Genomic DNA, 18,722 nt, shown 5'->3' with positions numbered 1-18,722 from the left:
CTTCACATGCTGCTTGTCATGGTGACGGCTGGCAGTGTCTCTCTCTGCCTTCCTGTTCTTTCTTTTCTCCTCTCTGTTAGTCCCGCTTATACTTCCTGCCTAGCCACTGGCCAATCAGTGTTTTATTTATTGACCAATCAGAGCAACACATTTGCCATACAGAACATCCCACAGCAGATCACAGCAAAGGAGAAAATGGGGGGGGGGGGGTCTTAGGGATAATAGTCTTCATTAGTGGTCAAAGGAAGCCACTCTGAGCTTCCTCTGAGCTTGGTACTTAGTGATCCTTGAGTACTGAGTCCCCTTGGACACTCTCTCAAAGGGTCCTGAGCCCTCATCACACATACCACATTTGTACTAAAAATACTGTTTCTCTGAAAGTCAAATTTCTCTGGACATCTTGTATTTTCCAAGAAAACTTACGTTCTATCCATATTTTCCAAATACATTCAGAAGTGTAACTGAGGTTGAGATGGAAAAAGAACATACTTGAGAAGAGACAATTGCTCCTTGTAAATACATACTCTAAGAATAGTAAGTGTACATACATGCGTGCTTGCGTGCGTGCATGTGTAGATGTGTGTGAGTGTCTGTGTGTATGTGTGTGTGTAAGTGCACATGCTTGTGTACATGTGGAGGAAGGAAGCCTGTATCACACCAGCTTTAATAGGGTGGGCTCTGAGGAAGACTGGGGAATGAAGAACACATGTCTCCCTCCTCTTGGGATGGAAAGTTCTTTTGAGAAAGCAGACATTTAACCAGGATACAGACAGGCTAAAGAAAGGTAAGGCAGAGTGTGGGAGATCAAAGAAAGAGCAATCAGAGCCATGGACTTGGAACTGAGTAGCCATCTGCTTCAGTGAGACAGTGGGGAAGGGAAGGAGGGGTCTGGGCCAAGATGTGAAGGGTCTTTTCCATCATGTGATGAATGGGGTGATGATAAACAGGCTCATAGGCAAGGTTAGAAACTGATTCATTCAGGGGACAGACTCCAGGGTTCTTCTGGACCAAAGGCAAAGTATGAGGTGAGAATCAGAAGAGAGGAGAGGAGAGGAGAGGAAACCACCAACTTTGTGGAAGCGTCTTAGGATTGTGGTTGAAAGGCAGAGGGAGAATACAGCAAGAATGAGGGAACAGAATATAAAGAATGTGGGGAGAGAAGTTGGTGTAGTTCCTGGAAAAGAGACATGTTGCCCAGGAGAGGGCAAGCAGCAGGCACTGGGGTTCGTGGGGGCAGGACATAACTTGAAGTGGATCCAAAGGGGGGTTCCAAGCAGAGGGAGTAGAGTAGGGTAAGCCTTAGGGCTACAGGACACCCCCAGCTGCTGAGTGAACACCACCTCATGAGGCTCTGGGTTCCTGAACTGTTTCTCATTGGGAACACATTTTGGGGACCATGATCCATTCATAAATAAGATATAACTGAGTCAACTGGGAGAGACATAATGGGCATTTTCAAGGAAAAAAAAGTTATCTAAGCACCCATTCTACTTCCAATGATGCTCTTTTCAAACCTCCTCAAAAATAGAGTTCCTAAATGTCATGTGCCTACTCTTAAATCTTCAGTGACCTTCAGTTGCCTTCTATATGGAATTCCACCTCCACAGCATGGTACCCAAGACCATGCTTCATTTGAAAATGCCTCACTCACTTGGAACTCAAGTGCTGAGAGTGTCTTATCTATAGTAGGAATAACAATTACTTAGAAAAATCAACAGAGGGCTGTAGAGATAGCTCAGTGGTAGAGTGCTACCTTGGAAGCACTAGCAACTGAGTTTGATCCCCAGAACCCATGCCAAAAAAAAATGTCAAGTATGGTGGCACACATTTACAGTCACGGTGCTGGGGAGACAGAGACAGGACAATCCCTGCGGCTCACTGGCCAGCCACCTTACCCCTGCTGGCAAGCTCCAAGCCAGAGACAGACCCTGTCTCTACAATAACACAGTAACAACAAAAAATGTTGCTCATGACCGAGAAATGACACCTGAACTTATTCTCTGGCCTCCACATGAACACACACACACACACACACACACACACACACACACACACACACACGAATACTCACCTGTATACACTTACATATACCCCTATACACATGAACACACACATAGACAACACAAAAATAAAAATAATGAACAAGAAGAGAGCTACAGCTTGTATTCAAGCACAGTTCACAGAGCCTGCTATTACCCTCACTGGCTGAGGAGGGGAGAGCAGGCCTCTGTGGCTGCCTCTGACTGCAGAGAAGTGGGGATGTATAATTGAATGTCCTTCTCATTCAAACCAGAAACAGAGAGCAGGGAAGTGCTGAGGCCCTGCTCCAGTCTTAGCTGCTTCAAATAAAACAGCTAAATTAACTTGTTGTCATAGCTCTAGGAATTTCTTGCAAGGAGTTGCCTCTGAGGTTAATGAGCATAATAGGCCAATTCTATGTGAGCTGACATTTGGGGAATTTGAAAATATGGGCCTTTGTAATGGGTAAGGTTTCCCTGAAAAAAAAATAATAATGTATATGTGTTGTCTTAAGGCATGTGGACTTAACTAAAGGCATGCATTTTTACCACTTCTGGACGTTTATTTTATAGGAAGACATCTTTAAAGTTTCTCCAACTCATTTCCTGTCCTGCCAGCTTTGTCTGCCAGCCCTTTCCTCATCATGCCTGCTAGGGCCAAAGGCTTGCCTCTGGTTCCCGTCTATCACTAGCATTTGACATTTCCTCTGTGTCTGCGGGATTCCTTCCTGTTCATCCCAACAGTCAGCTGCTCTTAACCCCATCTGGGCAACTGACAGATGTGCCATGAAAATCAAAATATGCTATGCATTTGGTCCTGGAAACTCCAGGGTGTCCAGAGTGTGTACCCAATCCAAGTGTTTCCCCTTAGAAGCTTCCAGACTGAACCAGACTAGGCTCAGCACCTGCCAATGAAACAGCAGGCTAAAAAAGAAAGCCTCTAGGACTCCATGAAGGCAGACCTCAAAACACTGCCCCTCTCTCCTCCTTTAAGACTACGAGTAAGCCTAGGGGTCTAGAGAACCAAGGTTCCTAACTTCTCAAGCAGCTAAACTGTGAAGCTGACAGCATGGGCAGGCACTATCAGTGCCCCTGTGCATGAAGACATACATATTGGTAGGCGGGGCCTGGTGGACTGCAGTTCCCAGAGAGCTGATGCATTCACAGCCAGTCTACTTACAGTCCTCAAGGCGTCAAAGAACACTAAAGCCAGCCATTGACCTGGCAAGCAAACACATCCTATCAGCTGAATCTGCAGGCCCCCAAATGATGGGCCCCAGCAGTCTTGTTTTGAGCTACAAAGGAAGGTGCTGGATTTTAAAGGAGTTATGACAGCATTATCTTCCCAGGATGGCCTTTAGTTCTTTCATATTTTTTGCACTGTGGGAGGAGGCTGTCAGTCTCAGAGTTCCTGTCTGAGCAAGCAGCACAGAAGTTCTGAAATGCCAATTAAATGAACATACTGGAAGAACTCTGGGAAAAAACACTGGATCATCTTCAATTGGCATGCTTTCTCTTTAAAAGATTTTTATAACAGAACTCTGCTGACTGGAACCTGGTTGCTAGGCAGGGGCAACCCCCCTCTCCCCAAGAAGCTGAGCTGGTTTTGTACCATTTGACTCTGGAGTTCAAATGCTTCCTACCCTCTGCCATACCCTGAATTGTATGACATTCAGTTTGCATGGTTGTCTATGGACGTGCCTGAGGAGGTGTTATTAACCATGTCCATGGTTGTCTATGGACGTGCCTGAGGAGGTGTTATTAACCATGTCCATGGTTGTTCATGGACATGCCTGAGGAGGTGTTATTGGGTGGAAAACATAAAAAAACTCTTACAGGTCTCATCTTCCAAACACATTTGTCCAATGACAGACACAGGCATTTAAAGAATCAAATGGTTTATCGTTGACTTGGTTTATCATTGGGACTTTATTGGCGGGGGTTGAGGGGGGGGAGGATAGATATTGAGTAGTCCTCCAGGGAGAAAACTTGAATTTTGGTTTGTCATTGGGACCATATGTGGGGAGTAGATGCTGAGTAGTTCTCCCAGGGAGAAAACCTGTTAGGTAAGGTCAAGGAACTGAGCCAGGAATTGTTCCCATGGAGACAAGTAATCCTCACCGCCATGACCCACAACCCTGGCCTCCTTAGCTCTGGTTCTCACTGGCTCTGTTTTGAGTTCATGACCAAACCTTTAAATTATGTGCTGGGGAAATTAGTGGGTCAAGCAAAAGGAAGACCCTGAGAGGCTCTGCTGAGGGGAAATGATGAGAAATTGATTATGCCAGCTCAATAAAGTCTTCCTGCGTGCCTCTTTTAGAAAAAGGTCAAATTAATTTCAAGTAATTAGCAGAAAGGCAGTGCTGAGGCCCAGGTCATCGCAAGGAATGCCAAGTGCCAGAACCAGGTCAAATGCTGAGAACCGGAAGTTAACTTTGACAAACAGCTTGTTCAGGAGAAAAACTTAATGGTTGTGCTTGGGTCTCAAGAACTGATGGCTAGAAACAGACCTCTACAGGTACAGCAAAACAAAACCAGATGCTCCCACACCATTTCTACAAGTGGTATGCCTCAGCCATGAACTAGCATTTGGAATTTGCTATTTTAAAATCTGCAAAGAACATATATGTATGGACACACATACACACACACACACACACACACACACACACACACGACTATATGTCACTAGGACACACGAACCAATTAAAGGAAATTTCAGTGGTCAAAGCAGGATCAAATTGAACAACAAGATAAGCCAGAGCACTGTATCTCAATCTGAAGTACAAGATAAATATCTATGAAATCCATATTGTCATAAACAAATGGTCAAATACAGAGAAAAATAGGGAAAATCAAAAATCTCTGAAGCATAAAAACATTAAGGCTGTGTAAGTACCTATTTGTCCTTCAAGGAAAGGCAGCAGCATCCCTCCCCCTCCTTAGAAGCAGGTGTGTAGTGATTTAATAGTACTGGGTAACAGGGAAAAGAAAGGACTTGATAGCGAGGAAGGCTGAAGAGACATTGGTCAACACCACTAGCACTGTGTCATTCTGAAGTGTGGCCCTGATATGATGTAGGGAGAGTGAGACTTTCCCTCCATGTTCTTCTCTGCAAAGCCCTGTCCCACCCAGAGAAAAGCATCAGACAATCCCAGTTGAGGCATAGTCTAGATTACAAATCCTCTGGCATCCTAGAGACTGTCAAGGTCATCCCAAACAAGCAAAGGCATGAAATGACCACCAACAAGGGAAGTCTTGGGGAAATGTGGCTAATGGAAGGATCCAGAATAGGCTTCTTGGAGGAAATAATATCAGGGGGGAACTAAGGAAGGCTGAATAAGGTTGGAGTCAGTCAAGAAAGATCTATTGATGTGGTTTAATAGCTGTTCTAAGTGCAGTAATGTCAGATGTTAACAATAAGGGACTGGGCACGAGACATACAGAAATTATGTAATTTATCTGCATCTTTGGTAAATCTAAAACTGTCCTGATACGAACACTTACATTCATAAATCTATCAAGGGGAATCATTGGGTGCACTGTGCCATGATCAACTTCTTACTGCCCCAAATCTCAAATGAGCAGATTCTGTAAATACACGTCATCTTGGGAAAGATGCATTTCTTTTTACATGTGGAATCTAAGGTGCATGCTCAATGGGCCTGAAGACTGCCTCCAAAAGGCAAAACTTCAGGTAGTGAAGGAAACTCTTAGATATTTCAATACATGTGGCCCTAAAAATCTCTATACAACCCAGAAAATTCTAACTTCTTTGCAGTCATTTTCCCTTGTTAGAGAGGGATACATTTTTAATTTTAAATAATTTAGTTTTTCTCTTTATTCAGACGATCATGACAATGCAGTAGAAAGCATGGAGGTATACCACCAAGAACTCATGATAGATGTTCATGGGGACATTATCAAAAAGGCACATGAAATCAATGTAAAACAAAGTCTTTGCATGTGGGCCTTGTGGTTTGGACAAATAATGTCCCCCACAAGCTCAGGTGTTTGAAGACTTGGTCTGCAGATGGTGGAGCTATTTGAGGATGTTAGGGAAATTTTAGGAGGTATAGTCTTGCTGGAGGCAGAACATCCTTGGGGTGTGTTTTGAGGATTCATAGCCTCACTGCAATTTCAGTTCTCTCTGTTTTCTCTTTGTGGTTGAGGATGTCATCTCTCAGCGTCCTGCTCCTACTGTTATGCCTCCTCCACTATTATGAATTCTCTCACTGGAATCAAAGCCAAAATAAACTCTTCCCATCAGTCACTTTTGGTCATGGCATTTTGTCAGAGTGACAAAAAGTACCGAATACATGAGTCTTTTACCCTGACACGAGTTGTGGTCACTCAATGGTCCTATGTGCTGGGTTTTATTCTTCCTGGTGCCGGGGACCAAATTGTGGGGCCTCAGACATTTTAGGCCAGCTCTAGTTCCAATCTAGCCATTACTTTTAACACGACTTGACAGACTTTCCTGTGGACATTCTTGTGGTAGATTTGAAAATGTGTCTCACTTTTAGAAGGAAGACTAGAGCACTTCCCAAAAGGTGACCTTGAAATTTTGGTTGCCTCCAAACACCTATATTGACCTCACAATTGTTGACCAAGCAACTATGAAGAATCACCCTCATTGGTTGTATGTTTTGACTTTGGAGAACACAGGTGATGGATCTTCCTCCTTCATGTGATGTGAAATTACTAGAGTGACACGGACATGCCTCACATCACTTTTGGGGAAATAAGCTCTTCAGCTGAAAGTAGAATTTTAGAGTCTCCCCCACCCCTGGTCTTTTTTAGAATTTTCATGTTCTTTTAAGTGACCTCAATCTCTCTTCCAATAAAAGCTTCCAGGCTGAGGAAGGATGTAGACACACATGCTCTCACTGATTCTTACAAACATATCACATCAACATAAATGTGAATGGCAGGGGAAACTGAGCCCGGGCTTCACAGGAATGCTTGTGCTACCACTGCCACGTCTCAGTAATTATCAGTCCATTCTAAAAGAAGTTAACCTTGAAAAATCACATGCCATCGAGTATACTCCAGCTTGTCCCAGTCCATGGTAAGTTCTGCTTCTGCAGAGCAGAAGAGGTCACACTTGTCCTTGTATCTCAGATCCCACAGTGAAAGGAGAAAACCAGTTTTCCAAAGTTGTCCTTGGACCTTCATACTCATGTCCCACCCACTGATAATAATAACAATGACAGTAATAATAAATATTAAGCTTGAGAACAACCAAGAAAGAATGGGCTTTGAGATCCAAAAGAAGGCTTTTACAGGAGAGTAAGTCAGGGTTGAGACAAGCAGGGAGGAGGGAGGCATGCATTGGCTTTCGAGGCCACATAAGCTTTGGAAAGGTGCTTCTGATGAAATATAAGAAACTGCTACCCACAAGAGGAGGAGGGCACAGGAGAGGGAGGGCCAGAGGACGTGAGCCACCCTCCTCAGAAAATGGTTATGAAGGGACAGTTGGGAGCAGCCACTTGACACAAGAGCTGGCCTCAGTTTTCTGGGCTTGGAAAGTGGTAAGTGCATCTGTTGGAACAGAATATGCCTCCACCATTGTAATGAGTCGTAGCTTGATATTTGAGACCTACCATCTGCTAAGGAAGCTCTGGGCTCCCCTTCTAATCCTTTGGCCTCTTATTTTTCATTTCACGTACAATTTCCATAATTTCCTTGTGATGTGAGAAAGCTGGAAATTGGACATTTCCTGGAGCATTCAGAGGCTGAGTTCCACCGAGACCATCTCACGCTCCATCAATGTGACATGTCTTCCCTGGTTCTCAGCTTGACTTTTCCAAGACATGAAATTGGAGATGGGTCCCCAAAGACACTTTAAACTCCCAGTATTACTTTACATTTGCACAGTAATGGCCCAGCCCCAGAGTCCTTTGAAAGCCATTGTTCTATCTCATTCTTCCAATGCCCCCAAGAGGAGGGAGAGTGACGAGATAATGCCATGTCATAGGCAATGCCAACCAGCTCACCAACAGAAGGCTGGATGGTCCCTAACTCTAGTGAGGCCATGTCCTTTCCTCCCCCTCCACCCTTTCAAATCATCAGCAGCAGTGACAGCTCATGACAAGAAAGATGGGAACAAGGAGGGTGTCCCCAACTGCATCTCTGTCTTAGTCACTGGTCTCATTGACCAACACTTCAGCTCTACATATAGTCTCAATGTGTCTTCCAAACTTCTAAACCTTATATTCTCATTAACATCCTCCAAAGGAGCCAGGTGACAGTATCAAATGCCTTTAATCCCAGCACTCAGGAGGCAGAGCTAGGCAGATCTCTGTGAGTTCGAGGCCAGCCTGGTCTACAGAGGGAGATCCAGAACAGGCACCAAAACAACACAGAGAAACCCTGTCTGGAAAAACAAACAAAACAAAACAAAAATCCTCCAAAGGCATTTAAAATGTATTCTTCTATACTGTTATAAATGTTTGGTTCTTTGGTTGAAGACCCCTCATTACCTTCTCTTGTAGTGGTTCTCAACCTTCCTAATGCTTCGACCTTTTAATACAGTCCTCATGCTGTGGTGAGCCCAACCATAAAATTATTTTGTTGCTACTTCATAACTATAATTTTGCTATTGTTCTAAATTGTAATGTAAATATCTAATATGCATTATATCTGATATGTAACCACTGCGAAAAGGTAGTTCGACCATCAAAGGGGTCATCACCCCCCACAAGTTGAGAACCACTGTTCTGTCTCCTTCCCTCTCACACCGAATCTCTTCTTCCTTCCAAGTCTTCCTACTTTTATGCCCCTTTTTGTGTGTGATCCACTACTCTTAATTAGAGGAGCCTGCGTGAGCGTGGATGGAGGTGCTATTTGCTTAAGTGGGGGCAATGTACCACTGGCTACACCACTGAGGAATGCAAGGGCAATAATCAAAAGGAACATGCCTGGGACCTAAGGTAAAAGGGAAAGATCACTGACAATACACTTCCAGGCAGTTCTAACACACATGCAAACTGAGAGCCAGCGAACATGGCAAATTAATGATGTGGGGAAACCATATCAAACAGGGACCCTTCCTCCTCAAGGATGTCCATGGTGGCAGCTCCTCCTCCTATGTAGCCAGAGCCCAGACACAGGGAGTCTCTGGAAGACACCCTGCCACTCCCTGACAGTTCTCCCCAGTCTGACCAGTTCTCACCACTTCCTCTCTCTTTTCCTTGATGATGCTCCAACTTTCTTACCACTGGTGACCCAAGTGTGAGATGGTGTATGCCCAGCATGCGCAGTGTGCTTGTTATAAATTCAGCTTCTTCCTTTTCCTTGAATATCAACTGTTCACACCCTAGCTCTGTGGAACTCAATGGAAAAGGTAGAAATCTTCTTTATCTTATAAAAGCCTTTCCTGGCATTTCTACCACAATGTATTTCCCCCATGGATCCCTAGAAAAGAGTGTAGTTTTCTTCTGAGTGACAACATGGATTTTTTTTTTATATTTGCATGTCCCTCACTGGAATGTAAAGTGCAGGGGGCAAAGACTTGCTGCCTCCTTTGTTGACCATGTGTCCAATGTCCAGGGCATGAGGTGTACTTTTAAAAACCAGCCAAGTCACAGAAAGTGGGGGTGGGGAAGGAAAGTGGAAATCTATTTCTGAAATACAATAGGCATTTATAAATACTTTACCAGGAGAAGACGGTGTGGAGGGTCACTGTGTTGATATAGTTTCGAGGTTAGATCTTGACTGCTACTGATAAAAGGGGCAAATACACAATTGCAGACACTAACCAGATCAAATAGATGTGTCCATTGCATGGAAAATTCCAAGGGTACCACATTAATAGACCATCTATGTGTACTTTATTCATGGAAGGTTTTGCCAGTTACCCATGTGAACATGTGTTGCAACTGTGGTCCCATAATGCTAATGTCACCGTTGTGTGTTGAGATGGGGGGGGTGCCCTGTGGCATAAAAACACTAAGCAAGCTGGCATTCACCAAATCACCTTTGTTCCTATTCTCTTAAATAATGCCAGTACTATGGAGTCACTTGAATGCAATCTACTTTAGCCCATCTCCCTTATGGTTCCACTTCTGGAGTGGGATCCCACAGGAGTTAGGAACTGGTCCAAACAGTAACGGTGCATCCTCGTTTTCTGGTGGTACAGACTATCTCATAATACAGAGGCTTGGTCAGCAGTGATGGACCACTTTCTCCTCATATATGCCTCACAGCACCTGCCAGATGGTCAATGGACAGGAAAGATGAAGCCAAGGCCAGAAGCCAGAGCAGAACAGAACTGGCTGACACTGGTGGTGAGCCATCAGCTTGGGGGCTTGTTGCACTAGTTCCCCCATGCAGTGCTGACACTGAAAACACCAGATACCCAGGCAGACCTGCACTTCCGTTGAACCACATTGGGACACGAAGACCTTCTTAGGACAAATATGTCCCAAACATTATATAGAGTTTATTTATACTAAAAACAAACAAACAAACAAACAAACAAAACAACAACCTTCACTGTTGATCTAAAATTCAATGGAAACACTGATTCTGGCAAATCTACCCCCAGGGAAACTCTCTATTGTGTTCTCTATCATCCAGAAACCTATCGTATGTGTGTGCACATGTGTGTGTGTGCCGGTGTGTGTATATGTCTTGTGTGTGCACCTATGTGTGTGCCTCTCTCTGTGTTTATGTGCATGTGTGTAGAGGTAAAAAGACAACTTGAAAGAATTGGTTCTATCTTTCCACCACATGGGTCCTGCAGATTGAGCTCAGATCACCAAGCTTGGCAGCAAGCACCTTTACCCACTGAACCATCTCGCCAACCCAGAGCCTGTAACTATTTTAGTATACATATATTCTTTGTTAAGTAGTATAGCTCTCTTTTTCTGCATCCATCATATCCTAATATGACTGATAAATAGCATGATGGGAGTTTCTTTACTATCAAGTTTTTCTCCTAGGAAACAGCATCAGTACCGCCATGCTTCCTTGTCCTCCAACATAGACAATTTGGGACCACTTCTTTAAAACAGATTTTCCCCCCTGATTCAGATTGGGCATTTGGCTCCCTAGGCCAAACCACTAACCTCTCCTAAAACAGTTTCAAATGCAGGCTCTCCAGGAGATAAATGGAGGATATAAATCATCCCATCTGTCCCCACACAGAGGGGCCCGGTGACCATTCTGGAAAGCTACATGGGATTTCTACAGTCTTGACTGGTCTTTTAAAAAATCTGTTTTCTATCATGAAAAAAATGATCTAAAAATACTTGCACAGAACACCAGGACAAAGCCATCAGAGTGATCTCTCCAAAGGACTCAGGTTTCTATGGATTTCATCATCTTCTGTCACTACGTATTCTGAAATTTTAAAAAGTCATGTGTGCTTGGCAGATGAAATGCACCAAAGTATTAATTGGCAAAATTCCAATTATCTATGGTACATCACAGAAGGTGCAAATCAAACATGTCAAAAGTAAACACGGTTTAGAGTGTATTAAGACTTGGTGAATTTTTTAAGTTGTATGAAAGAATTTCTATTAACAATCAATTGGGGAAAAGTGTTTATTAGATTAACATGAATACAAAAAAAATAGTTGTCATTCAAATAAACTGAATGCAGAAATTATGTGTATGGTAATGCAGTCTTTGGTGTTTGATAGGAATATTATTTTTCAGGCTTTGGAATTGAACCCAGGGCTTCATGCAGGCTAGATAAATGCCCCACCACTAAGCTACATTCTCAGCACCCCTCAGATAATTTTTTAAAGATTACTATTGTATGAATGTACTGTTGTATGCATATGAATGTTTCCTTGTGTGTATGTATGTACACCATTTTCATGGCTGGTATTCATGGAAGCCAGAAGAAAATGCCAGACCCACACAACTAGAGTCATGGATGATTGTGAGCTGCCTAATATGAATGCTAGGAACCGAACCCAGATACTCTGCAAGAGCAGCAGAGGATCTTCACTAACAAGCCATCTCTCCACCGAATCCTCAAATCAATGTTTGTAGACGCTAACATTGCTGAGTCTCTTTTTAGAGCTGGACCACCAGAGCTGGACTCAGTTTATCTTCTGTGAGATGGAGCTCTCATTTCAAAGGAACAAAGTTTGCATTGAATGCATAAAGACAAAACATGAGCAGACTACCAGTTTGGTCAACATGGTTTTGAAACTTCTGCTGTCTCAAAGTTGAGGGTGAAAAGGAACAAATGAAACAAACAAACAAACAAACAGACAGACAGACAGACAGATAGCTGACCTTTGCCGGGAAGCTCTGTCCTGGGATTCCAGGGTCCTTGCTCAGAATGGAGGCTCTGGCCACTTCATAAGCTCCTCTCTGGTCCCATAAATTCACCCCTGAATCAAAAGAGAAGCAGCTGGGTTTTCATTCTGGGCGAGGAATTTGGCATCAGAAGCTTATAACAAAAATGACGCAGTGAAAAGATGTGGAAGTTGAGCGAGTCCAGGGAAATGCTAGAATCCATCAACTCTTCGCAAGCATTAAAAACAAATGAATTCTGTCAATCTCAACATTAAAATATTGTACCTTAAAGATGACAAATTGAAGTTTTTTCCCTTCCAGTTGGGTAATCCATGTTGGATTATTAGTTCAGGCAAAGTGTATAATTCAGTCCTTCAATTAGCCACTGAAGCACGCATGCAATGACTTTTTAAAATGATAAATTAGTGCTATACTTCAGATCAGCTCTGTATTAAACGTCCCAAGGCTTTAGCTGTATTAAGACTAAAGTCATTTACTTAAGTCTCTGTGAATCTGTTAGACACAAGGCCAAGTCCCTTCTGGACACTTAGGAAGTCTAATTTTATATGCTTTGGTAAGTGATTCTATAGATAAAATTAATTTTCCAGTTCAGACTAACTAGACTGATTTATTTTCATTTTTTTCAATAAAGTCATTCGAAAAGCTATCCTACGCCCTTGTTTCTTGGGGTCTTGTCTGTGGAGTCTGACAGGTCTGTGGAGGCCACAGGTTCAATTCGGCCCCATTTCCATAAGCAAACCCAATGGAAAGAATAACATTTTTTCTCTTCTGGAGGGTGTATCGTTTTCATAACCAGCATGGTGATTTCTCTGGACTTGTTCGCCTATGAGGTCACACCCTTGCTATTCGGTGGGCCCACAGCATGGGCCTGGAGGTGAGGGATGGGACCAGATTCCCCCACGTGTTATTCCCATTTCTTCAGCCAGAATCCATGATTTGCAGACCTGAGTCATAATAGCACAGTTTCAAGTTACTAAAGACTTCATATTTATGGGGCACAAACGGTATTGAAATTTTAATCCTAGACATTTTACAATTCCCTTAATACTTCTAAATCCACACCGTTTTATCATTCTGGATGTGGAAGTCTGCAGTTATAGTCAGGTTACAAAAGGATTACTACTGGAACATTAACTGTCTCGTGTAGCCTTTCCAGAACATTCTCAAAAGCTGGTCTCAAGCATTCTAAACGCCTGGTTGTTGAGCAACAAGGGGTGAAAAGTCATGAACATGGCCAGAGGCAGAGGAATGAACTGGGTCCCTCAGCCATGTTGGGAAAGGGAGAAAAGGATCATGGGCACAGGTCAGGTAAGGAGGGGAGGAGGGCAAAGGCACTTGCGATGATGAATACTCATTACTTCTAGCCAGAGATAGTATCATCACCTATGAGAGAAGCTTCTGGGCATGTCTGAGAGAGTTTATAATTGGGTTAACTGATGTGGGATGACCCTAAAGTCGGTGGCTCCTTGCTATGCCTGGAGTTCCAGATTCGGTAAAAAAGAGGAAGTGAGCTGAGCACCAACATTCAACTTCTGCTTCCTCCCTGTGGATGCAATGTGACCAGCAGCCTCAGACTCCTGCCACTACACCTTCCTTCCCTTGAACCTGAGCTCAGATATGCACTCCCTTCCTTAAGTAGCATTTGCTTGAGTATGTGGCCATAGCAAGAAAAAGTAACCAGTACAGTGTTCCAATGACACAAATCCTCAGAGGAATCTGAGGGTGCTAGATAACATCTGGACACATCAGGGGAGCACTAGCTAGAGGGAAAGGAATGGACTGTCCACCTGGCTGCAGTGGGTCATGTTGACAGCCTGGAGCCCCATGTCTTCATCTGGTGGCCTCCAGAGGGCTCCCAGGTTGGGCATCCAGGGTTTTGCCACCATGAGTTACTGGTCCCATTGTTGCCCTACTTCTTTTCTTACTCACTCATTGAGTAAGTTCTGCTTTGGGCTTGCTTGTGGGTGCTCTAGACTTGATGCTACCATTCAGAAAGCCCATTCCGTCTAGTCAGGCCAGAGCCTCCTATTATTACCTGAGGCTAGTGTTTTCTATCTGCACCATGGGAAATATACTGCACCCCAGAAGACTCAGCAGTGCCAATCCTGTGTCTAACATATGGACACAGAGGGAACTGCTCTGTGATGGATAGCCTTGGCACAGAGATGACAGAAAGAACACGAGCTGAGCATCCTTAATCTGAAAACCCAAACTCTGAAACCACCCCCCAATACAAACATCCTTGAACTTGAAATGCTACCATCATTGTAAAATTCTATGCCTGGCTCCTTGCGATGGTCACAGTCACAATGCAGGTACTCTAGCAGTGAATGTGATAAAGTATATGCAGATGTGTGTTTAAATAGTCTGTGAAACATAAATGGGCGTTGGGAGATGGTTCAGCCCATAAAATGCCTGCCATGCAAGCGTGAGGATCTAAATTTGGATTACCAGTATCCCTATGAAAGCAAGGTACGGTGGTGTGCATCTATGACCCCAGCATTAGGTGTGTGAGACAGGCAGACACATATGGATCTCTGGAGCTCACTGGCCAGCCAGTCCAGGCAATTCATGGGCATTCAGCAAGAGAATAATAGTGTCTTAACAACAACAACAATAACAACAATAATAATAATGTGTAAAGAAACAGAGGAAGAGACCCAATGTTGACCTTTGGCCTCTATTCACACATGCACATAGAAACACACACATAGTACAAAGTTGTTTTATAGAAATATAAGTGAATTTTTGTGTTTTTACATAAGTCCCATTTCCAAAATATCTAGTTATGCTTATGCATACAATATTCTAGAATCTAGACAAAAGTTTCTGAAGTAACTTTCAGTCAGTCCCAAGCAAGCAACCAGAAGAGGCACTCAGCCTGTAAGACTGGTTCAGAGAGCATCAAATGTGCAATGAAAGGAGACTGAGGGAGGAGGCTCTGCATCCTCCATCCTCTGCATCCTCCATCCTCTCATCATTCTTGAACCTCTTCTGCAGACTCAACATTGCCTCAAGAAAAAGACAACAGCACAGAAACAGTGAGAGGAGAGTGGTGGAGGGGAGGCCCTTGAGGGAGAAGTCGGGAGAAAACTTTTGGAATACTGTTGGCTTCATGGAGTGCATGAGCTGGGACCTGCAGATGGGAACTCTCCAGACCCAGTGGAGCCCCAGGAAGGGTGATCACACTGGCCAAGAAGAGTGAGTGTTATCTTCTCTCTGTGACGAGTGTGGCCAGTCTGGAGGATGATCACACCAAGAGCAGCTCAGCCACAGCTCATCCCTAAGGCATTGCTCTCAGGACTTCACTGATACTTGGGTGCTTTTCCTAGGACTTACGAGACTCACACATCATAGTGGGTTCTGTGGGAGTTGTGAGGCAGCTCCACAAATTCATACCACAGTGAGCAAAGTGCTTATGAGAGAGCTTGTAGGGTACTCAAATTGGGTAAAGGCCGTTTGAACATACCAGCAGTTGTGAACTACCACCACCACTGGAAATCATGCCAAGTGGCCACTGTGGTGTTCTTTGAAGTCAGGAACTACTGTCATGAAGGTGGGCACAGGCATCTTAGCATCCCTGCCACATAAACACACCAGTTGAATTATAGGCTACCCTTGCCAGCTTTGAGTAAAACTAGCAATACAAGTCAATTTGTTAAACTGGCTGAGAGTAAAACCAGTTGTCCTAGGGCTTGATACTGGGCATAGGAAGAGGTCTAACACCAGTATCACCTATTCCCCAACACCCAACCCCAGCGAAAGGAAGATGGAATGTTTCTGCATATATTCCAGCCTCAGTAGAAAAATGCCTAGAAGACTTGCCCGCAGACTTCCAACGCTGGAGGCAAGGTCTTTGCATGTTCTACAGCCCACTTGAGTTGCTGTCTTAGGCAGAAGGAGATGGTGCATGGTCCCCTAATCAAGCCATTATATTTGCTCTCCCAGGAAAGATGCCTTGACTTTGGGAGCATAAGGAAGGCCTGTGGGTGGGGAACTTGGGTTTGATCATGCTGAGGCCCAAGAAACCCGATGTAAAGAACCTTCTCAGTCTTCAGGGTCAGTTCCTCCGCATTCTAGGTGACAGAGTATGACAGATACTTGATGTCCTGCAGGCCAAATGTGCCAAGCATTAGACACTCTCCCCTTTTACCTACATTTTTCCAGACTCCGAATCCAAAATAAGGCTCTCTTTTGGCTCCAGAGTTCCCCACAAAGAAACTTTATTTCTAGATATTCCTAGGAGAATCTGAAGGCAGACTGGGCCAATGCTTGTGAGACATTTTTGCAAGGCTCCAGAGAAGTTGCATAACTGCACTGTTTGCTGAGCACAGTGTTTATTATCTGTGTACAGGAATAATGGAGCCATCTCTGGGCTTTTTAATTGGTTGCACAATATCCCCTCCATGGGATCTGTGGTCAGGAGACTGTTTCTTATGAGCTTTGCTTATGTATTTATGCACTAGTATTTCTTTTAGATGATACAAATAAAATTTTTATTTGTGCAGCATGGGTAGACAGGATGAATTACACACAGCTGTGAGATATCAGGATGTATTTTATGCAGCTATCTTGTTGACAAACCATAAAAGGAGGTCTTGAATGATGCATATATTCAGAAAATATGACCTTATAAAATGCACAGTTTGTATACAGTTTGTTTTTCATAATCTGTATTTGGGTATCGACAAAACTCACTGTTATCTAAAGAAGAAATGTGAACAGCTCATACTGGGGAGAAGCTTCCAGCTTCTTTTCTCCTGGCAAATCTGACATGCCATTTGCTGTGTGGATGAAGAGTCTGTATACCAGCCTCATCAAGGAAAAAAGTACAGTAGATACTTTGATTTCTAATACAAATTATCTTCTTCAAGAATGAACTCTCATTTTGTGTGTGTGTGTGTGTGTGTGTGTGTGTGTGTGTGCGCGCGCGCACGCTCTGCTTGTCCCTCAGTCAGTGACTTCCATTTTCAGACCTGATTAAGGGCAGTCAAGAAAGACGTTATAGACCCATTTCCTCAGAAAATAATCCATTTAATGATGGCTTTGAAAGTTACAGAAGAGATGACAAAGAAGACATTCCCCTAAAATGACCCAGCTGCCACCAACCAAAGTCACCCAGAACATGGTTCTGCTTGAGCCATGCTTGTTCTGGCTTGGCACAATTCCTCCTTTGCCTAGCTTACAAAGGGGAATACTGTGGCATGCCAAACCAAGACCACAGCATCCTGGTGACTATCTAAGATTTCAGTTCCCCAGAGACAGAGACTCATAGCATAGCTGTAGGACACACTCTCGAGGAGCCACTGAGCAGGCTCTGGTCCCTAATCTTACTTCATGCACCACCTTTTCTCATTGCCACCCTCAAAGGGATGCCATTCTCATGGCACCATTCTCTAGCAGGATCTCACAAGATTAAGCAAGCACAAATGAGGCCATGCAGGAGAGGGTCTTCACAAATGATAATGTATGAACTCGGTCTAGGATGTAAGAACCTGAGTGTCTAGGCTCTTGTGGTATGTTTGTGTAACTACTGCTGTGCACATCAGAAATTCAAATAAGTAATTTTAAAATGTCAAGGTTCAGTTGCCAGTGGGTATCTATCTGACCAGGCCACCTAGTAGGACAGTGCGATGACAAATTGGCAAGAATGTTAAGACAAGAGAAAGCTGAGTATCACCCCCAGAGTTCTTGAAAGGAAAATTCCCACCAATACCCACAGGGACTTAAGTAAGGAGACACAGGTGGAGAGACCAAAATAAAATTGTGACGAGCTTCAGAAAGTCTAATGAGGAAAAAGTTGAAGAAGCCACCTTGAGTTGAAAAGAAGCCAAAGTCAAAGCCTTGGAAACTCATTTAGCATTTTATTAGCCCTGAATACCAAAGGCCTACATCAAATCAGGCAGAAGCCATCCAGGGGTTCCCTGTTTCAGGGTTGTGGGGTGCGGATGTGCCCATTAACACAGAGATGCTCTTTGTTCAGACTTACATCTTCAAACACAACCAGGAAACAGCATCACCCTTTCCTCCCATCTGTACTTCTCTACATGAAAATTAGCAGTTCAATTTAAAAATAACGCAGCTCAAAGACCCTCAAAGGAGTCAAAGGCAGAGGAAGCTGAAAAGCGTAACTTAGCAATGGAGAAAACTGACAGACTCTGCCTCTGCCCAATGATCAAGGCCAATATCAGCAGGGATGCACCATGTGGGCAGAAGATGCCCTTGATGTGACATGATAGAAATAGCCATCTTCCTTCTCAAAATCTGTACTTTGGGATGGAGAAATGGCTCAGTAGATAAAGTACTCGCCACGCAAGCACAAGGACCTGAGTTCGATCCCCAGAACTCATGCAAAAAGGCTGGAGGTGGTGTCAACTGTTTGTAATCTCAGCATTGGGACAGTGGTAAAAAAGGGGAACCCCT

General features: G+C 43.8%; 1 protein-coding gene across 2 annotated transcripts in view; it reads right to left on the bottom strand.

The window, feature by feature from the left end:
* The window catches only part of Adam12 (ADAM metallopeptidase domain 12), a 327,810-nt gene that overhangs the window by 264,699 nt on the left and 44,389 nt on the right, over positions 1–18,722 (bottom strand). For both annotated transcript variants that reach the window (XM_052711869.1, XM_052711870.1), the window contains exon 2: positions 12,276–12,373. In XM_052711869.1, the coding sequence (XP_052567829.1) occupies positions 12,276–12,373 (98 nt within the window). The remainder of the gene's footprint in view (positions 1–12,275; positions 12,374–18,722) is intronic.

The sequence above is a fragment of the Peromyscus californicus genome, unplaced genomic scaffold (genome assembly GCF_007827085.1).
Source record: "Peromyscus californicus insignis strain IS unplaced genomic scaffold, ASM782708v3 Scaffold_4__1_contigs__length_199733344, whole genome shotgun sequence".
NCBI lineage: Eukaryota > Metazoa > Chordata > Mammalia > Rodentia > Cricetidae > Peromyscus > Peromyscus californicus.
The sequence above is the reverse complement of the archived record's forward strand: the minus strand, read 5'-3'. Positions and strand labels throughout refer to the sequence as shown.